We start from the raw sequence: 6,557 nt of genomic DNA, 5'->3' as shown, positions 1-6,557 counted from the left end.
TACATCTCTGGCTATGAATGTGAGCTAGAAACTAAAACTTATCCTAAAAGTATAGACCTCACTTATCAAAATCCATGCAAGAGTACCTTAACAGTTTGTGCACCATAAACGAGGGCCAATACTCATTTATTTTTTAAATTAAATGTAGATCTACTCATTAATCAGCATCAGCAAAAGCATTAGAACATTAAAGAAGTCAAATCTTACAATAAAGCTTTCTTCACTTGCAATAACGATCGGCTTTCATTTTGCTACGTCTGTCCAGAAGAGTTTCATGCAGGGATCCTTGGGCCTTGGCTTCCTCGAGCTCTTTTATGGTGCTTTTGCTGATTAAAATCTTTTTGTCCTGAAACTTTTGAAACTTTTTCCTGTAGATAAAACAAAACAAAGAACTTTACTTTTAGAATGATTGCTTCTTCGGGGCCTTACTTACACATAATTCTTTTCAACTTCGCCCAAGTCTCCCTTCTCTTCTTTGGGCTCCTCGTCGACGACAACGTCACGTGCTCCATTGCTCCGTACTTTGCAAATTTCATGCTCTCCCACCTTCTTGCGCAGGGCCACGCACGCATCGTCTTCGGGATCGATCGACATGAAGTGTCCGGTTTCCGACAGCAGAGCCATCCGATTATCCTTTAGGTCATTAAAAATATAGAATACAACTTTCCTTCAACACCTCTGGGGTCTTATAGAACCGAAATGCATACCTCGAAAACTGGCTCCCATTGCTCCATGCTACCTACGGCCTCTGAACGACCCGTAACCATTCCATCCTTTTCAATTTTGAGATACTTCCCATAGCCCGATTTGAAGGCCACTTTTCGATCGTTGATGGGAAATGCAGTAAAAATCTCCTCCGGTTCCGGGGACTCACCAGAGCCGTGTGGGGCTCCCAGGGTAAACAGACTGGAATATTTATGTGTGTGAGTATAATGATGTTTTTACAATGCGTCTTCTTTATTACCCACTGTCCAGTGCCTTCAGGTAACATCGATTACCGAATTCTATAGCGACTGTTCCGGTCAGGTCCACCGCTGCCTTCGCTGCCCACCAGCCGCCGTGATCAATTGCGTCTTCGTCGACCTGAACCTTTGGCTTTTTGGAAGTTTCTTTTTCATCTTTTTCCTTCTTCCGTTTCTTACTTTTTCTGTGGTTGGACGCGAAAAAACAATCTTGTAAGTAACAGCAGCTACAGAAACTACAGAGTATACTCTTACTTGTGCTTTTCTCCTTTTAAGACTAATTTTTTGATGCGCACATTATCATAATCGGACATTGTAGCTTTTATTTAGAAACAATTAAAAACAATTTTGTTGTGGAACTGTGTCAAAACGAATTTTTTATTTTGTTTTGGTATAGTGATGTGCATTTTTTAAACGAAAAATATCGACGTATATTGTGATTACTCGATGAATCCATAAAGGACTCAAAAATCAAACCGAGCAAGAGACGATCAAACGATCAGGAACTCGATCCTGCTAGTATTCGATAAGTGATGTGAAATGCCTCTTAATTGCTTATACCATGATTTAGTCATTGTTGCATTGCAGAGAGAGTCAGTCTGCTAAACAACCGATATATTTACTCACACTATCGATACAAAAGTCGCATCCCAAGAAATTTCAAGGTGTCTGACCTGAAGAGGGAGCGACAAATCATTCAAAAATTTGAAATCAATTTGAGATCAAACTGATGAAGAGAGATCTTAATATATACGAATAAATGTGTTCCTTTTGAATAATTATACATACATATTGTAATAAGAATGATGAGAAAAAACCAATTTCATTCATTAACTTTGGCTTAGTAATTAATTTGTAAAAAAAGAAACAAATTTAAGCGTTTTATGGTTGAGTACACAAAATGGAACAATAATAATACAAGTACAAGAGAGCAAGCAGGCTTCGTGTGCCGAAGCTTTTTAATACCCTTGCAGATTGATAATTCCAATATATTCCAGAGATATTAAAGTTCGGTTTGGAATGTCTTAAGAGCTGCCCGACGGTAAGAATATTCTATTCTATTCTAGAGTCCAAAATACTTCTTTTGAATTAAGGACCCCTGGTCAAAATGGTCTTACCGTCTGTAAGGGTATATAAATACATATAGCAAGCATAAACACAGTATCATGAATCGTTTATAGGAATGCACTTCATGGAACGACAACTGTTTACATATAGCCCTCGACCGACACATGCTGCCACTGGCCCTGCAATGAAATTTCTGATTAAAAAACGAACGTAAAAGGCTTGATTATAATCGTATTTACTGGGATGCCAAGGTTCCAGCCGACGCCCGCGGGATTCTCGCTTGTAATTCCGCACCGCCTGCAGATGATGCCATTGAGGGAGATGGCCCACACTTCAGCGCCCACGGATACCGATCGGAAGCCGCACTGTTGCTCCGTATGGGGCGGTATATTGGCGGCATTTGGAAGAAACTGCCAGTGCGAGCCCTCTGGAAAGGTTCTCGAAATCTCCTTGCGAACAGCCAGCCGTTGTTGGTTGTCCAAAGCCCAGATTCCAGCTCGCCCCACGCTTATCGCCTTGAATGTCACACCGGCCGGCGCCTCCACCTGTTGCCAAGCATCGCCGCAAGGGTTCTGCCTGCTAATGCCATAGCGGAAGAACACCATGCCGTTGCGCGCCACCGTCCACACCTGACCCGTTGGCCCAACGCTGATGGCAATCAGTGGCTGCTCGCTGGCAATGTGCTCCCAGGCGTCTCCGCGCGGATTCAAGCTACTAACGCCATGTCGGATGAGCACATCACCATTGGAGGCAATGGCCCAAGCGGCAACAGGCACATTCTTAACGTCATGCGCACTGTCCACATCCTCGTCCAGAACATGCAGAGCCGCATCGAGCACTTTCGACTGGCTCAGCTCCTGCCAAGGGCCACTGCTGCTCAAGCGACATCTCTTCATCCACCGCCGACGACGCACGCAATCAGTGAGCTTCTTATGGGCATGATAGTTGGCAGGAAAGTCAATGGCATACTGCCAGCCCTCCTTGTCGGCGCCACCTGGTATGTTGTAGTCAATCGCCCAGTCCGAGATCCACTCGCAGTGTGTGGACAGCAGCTTGGTGTGCTCCTTGCTGCGCTTCTGCCGTCCAGTGGCATCGCTCCATGTGTGCCGGTCCGTGGGCAGGCTTTTGGCAGTGAATCCGCTTATCGGATTCCACCGCTGATTCTCATACACGTAGTACGTGTGCGTGTCTATCATTGCGTTTATCTTTCCGGAGCCCTCGAGGCCCTTGAGGAACATGCCGCCCCATCCGCCGTTGTAAACCCATGCGGTATTGTCGCAGGATATACCCCATACAACATCCACGCCGCTGTTATAGACCCGCTTGATGTGGCCTCCCATCTGGCGCCAGTGCATCTGCTGCATCGACACAATGACTGACGGACAGCGATACAGCACGCTGAAGAGCTTGATGCGTCCACTCACGTACAGGCAAGTGACGCTCTCCGGATCAATGCGGTATTTGTAGTCCGTATAGACCACATTATTCACAATGATGTGGTAGTGGTTCTGCAGTGCTCTGAAACGATGGAGAGAGAGCGAAAGATAAGCTGGTTTTTGGGTAGGTTTATCGATGCCACAGGCTTACCTAATTTTCAATGTAAACGTGGCGCCCGGAGCAAACACTACCTTGTCGTTGCGTACCTCCTCCAGCCATTCAGATTCCTTCATGGAATTGAGCACAGTTGTGCGCTCGTTGAAGCGTGGATTCAGATGCAAGGCGATCACTCTGTGTTTCTCTACACGATGGGGCTGCACCTTGACCGTCGAGTGGCACTGCAGGTCGAAGCGTATCTGATCAGCATCGTCATAAACGCACCCAGAAATCTCCAGTTCAGTGCCACAGGGCATGCCATTGTACAGAGTGTTGTAGTAGGGTGTCTCGCAGGTGGACACATCCATTCTCTCCACGTATCCCTGGCCGCTGGACATCTGCTGCGCCTTCATAGTGGCCGCATCGAAGACAAACACATCCCCCAGGTCGCTGGTCAGCCATATGGCATTGTTGGCCGGCTTTCCTATCAGAGTATTGATTTGGCTGCATACTGACGACAAGTGTGAGAGCCAATCCTCCATTTCCGAGTCGCTGGAGAACTGCAGCTTTACGGGCGAGCAGTTGACGGGCAGATGGGGGGCATGGATGGCCAGACGCGGCGATCCAGCCTCGCTGCAGCACTGCGCGCACGTAATATCCGATAGCGGAAACTGTATCTTTGTGGCCGCTCCATCGGGGCTGAGCACTGTGAAGGTGCCCGAGTCACCCGACCTGGAGCCATCGATGCTGCCACTGTTGCTGCCACTGCTGCTGCCACTGACCCATTCAAGCTCTATTATGCAGTCCTCAAAGTCCCCGCCGGGTCGTTGGTAGCGTGCATCCGCAGACTTTATCCACGAAGACAGCTCCACAGCCTTTTCGAATTGGGTCTTACTCTGCAGCTTGACGAGCTTCTCCTGTCGGCGCTGCAGCTTGCCCAGAATGTCCTTCCGCCAGTTGGCATTCACATCCACTTTGCTGTCACTGGCCGCCTGCTCGTTGAACCAGTTGGGCAGATTGTTTGAGTCGACGGTGACTGCTCCGGGAGCCACACAGCTCCAAAGAACCCCGCATTCGGTCCAGAACTGAGAGCCCGTGTGGTCATCATCCTCACCCAGAAACACATCCGATCCGTGGTGCATCGAGTCCGACTCGAAGACCGTGGAATCGCTCTCTGGATGCGCCTCCATGCCCACTACGGATCCCACACTGCGCACTGGCGACCAGGCACGAGGATTCCTCAGCTGTGTCTCGAATTTCCCACTGTTTTCGATCACATCTGCGGCGGGCGCACTGCTGGCGTGTGAGGATTCGCGAAGTGCTGCCGTACGCTGCTTGTGGCGATCGTTCAGGTTCAGGCTGCCTATGGTTGGCGGCGAGTCGGCGCTGAGTTTCCACCTTTCGTTTTTCAAGCGTCCTCCCACTCCGTTGCTGGAGGAGGAGCCCGCGGAACTGTGGAGCACCGTTTCGATAACGGCGCACGTTTCAACGACGCCCTTCTCTTTCTCTTTGGAGTAGAGATTGGAGAAGCTCTGGTGCTTGGACCCGGGCGTGGAGCTGCTGCCGCCGCTCTTGCGGGATACAATGGACAAGGAACTGGAAGTGCGGCTGATCTGCATGGGGCATTGCAGTTGACGCCACTTTTTGCCGGTGGGATCGGCGGCAGTCACGCCGGACCGATAGTACAGCAAACGGTCAGCGGCCCCCACAGCGAATACCTAGAGAATGGGACACGTAAGTAACTAAAGGCGAATGCCTCAATGGAGGGGAGCGCTCACCTGATCGTTAGGCGCCACGGAAACCATTGAGACGTTGCCTACCATTTCCACCCAACCTTTGCCAATGGCCGAGTCCTCACTTATGCCAGCCGCCTCGCCCTTGATGCCGCGTCGGAACCAGGCATGGTGATCGTTGGTCACACACCAGACCGCATCAGTGCCAACAGAAACGTGTACGATGCGCAAATTCGCGCCAGCCACTGGCGTCTTGACATCGAGCCACGCCTCACCGGATAGGTTATCGCGGGTCACACCTGTGCGAACGATGACCCGACCGTTGTACAAAACAGCCCAAACCAGACCGGTGGGGCCCACACTGATCTGCGACAGCTCACTGCCCGTGGGCGTGGCTATGGCTGTCCAGCGCAGGCCTTCGGGTGCCGTCTTCGACACACCTGTTCGAAACATGGCCCTGCCATGAGCGGTAATGGCCCAGACACACAGCGTGCCGGCCGCAGCATTGGGCACATTTGTGCCTCCAATTGCCACATCGATGAAGGGCTCTTGGGTGGGATCTTTGTGTAGTGGAGCCACGGCACACCAGCTGTTTAGGGCGGCATAGCGGCGGTATCGTTTCCATTTGCGACGCCGCACATACGAGTTCCATGACTTCTTAATCGAGTAGGAAGCCGGAAAGTCCAAGGCATACATCCAGCCGTCTTCTGGAAGCTGCTGGCCATCCAACTCCAGGTCCAAGTGCCAGTCCCCATCCCATTGCCAGGCCATGGAGGGCAGGCGAATCTTGTCTACACTTCGCTCCACGCTGCCGTCAGCGGAAGAGTATTTGTATCGATCGGTGGGCAAAAGAGTCTTGGAGAAGCCCTCGATGGGCAGCCAGCGTTCGTTCTCGTACGACTCCTCCTTGACCCGTATGGGCACATCGAGTCCGTGAACGTGTACATACACCTGACGGTCGCCGCCAATGGCCCACAGAAAATTAGGTACAGCGCAGATTTTCTTGAATTCCAATCCCAGATACGGCAATTCCCGCCATGCTCCCGAGCTGGTGGACAACGTGTACACACGACCCTCACTGCTCGCGGCAAACAAATATGTGCTAGGCATTTTGGCCACGATTAAATGTAATACTTATAGGGTAGTTGCTGTTCGTTCTCGGTCTTTCATTGTGTTTACAATACGAAAAATTGATTTTTCGTTCATTTTTCACGTCGGCACAAGGTTGCCATATCAGCAGTTTATCAGCTGTGAACCCATT

At 50.1% G+C, this 6,557-nt stretch overlaps 2 protein-coding genes across 2 annotated transcripts; both read right to left on the bottom strand.

Annotated features, from left to right (window-relative positions):
* Nucleotides 1-83: 83 nt before the first annotated feature.
* On the bottom strand, nt 84-1,385 carry LOC108151581 (protein FRG1 homolog). The gene is made up of 5 exons (XM_017280257.2): nt 1,218-1,385; nt 965-1,147; nt 708-906; nt 434-633; nt 84-368 (listed from the first exon to the last, which is right to left on the bottom strand). Exons 1-5 carry the CDS (start codon nt 1,274-1,276, stop codon nt 221-223), a joined length of 789 nt encoding a protein of 262 aa, XP_017135746.1. The 5' UTR covers nt 1,277-1,385; the 3' UTR covers nt 84-220.
* Nucleotides 1,386-1,754: 369 nt separating this feature from the next.
* On the bottom strand, nt 1,755-6,540 carry LOC108151576 (tectonin beta-propeller repeat-containing protein). Its single transcript, XM_017280252.2, has 4 exons — nt 5,342-6,540; nt 3,618-5,281; nt 2,270-3,548; nt 1,755-2,209 (listed from the first exon to the last, which is right to left on the bottom strand). Exons 1-4 carry the CDS (start codon nt 6,404-6,406, stop codon nt 2,171-2,173), a joined length of 4,047 nt encoding a protein of 1,348 aa, XP_017135741.1. The 5' UTR covers nt 6,407-6,540; the 3' UTR covers nt 1,755-2,170.
* Nucleotides 6,541-6,557: the final 17 nt, after the last annotated feature.

The sequence above is a fragment of the Drosophila miranda genome, chromosome XR (assembly GCF_003369915.1).
Source record: "Drosophila miranda strain MSH22 chromosome XR, D.miranda_PacBio2.1, whole genome shotgun sequence".
NCBI lineage: Eukaryota > Metazoa > Arthropoda > Insecta > Diptera > Drosophilidae > Drosophila > Drosophila miranda.
The sequence above is the reverse complement of the archived record's forward strand: the minus strand, read 5'-3'. Positions and strand labels throughout refer to the sequence as shown.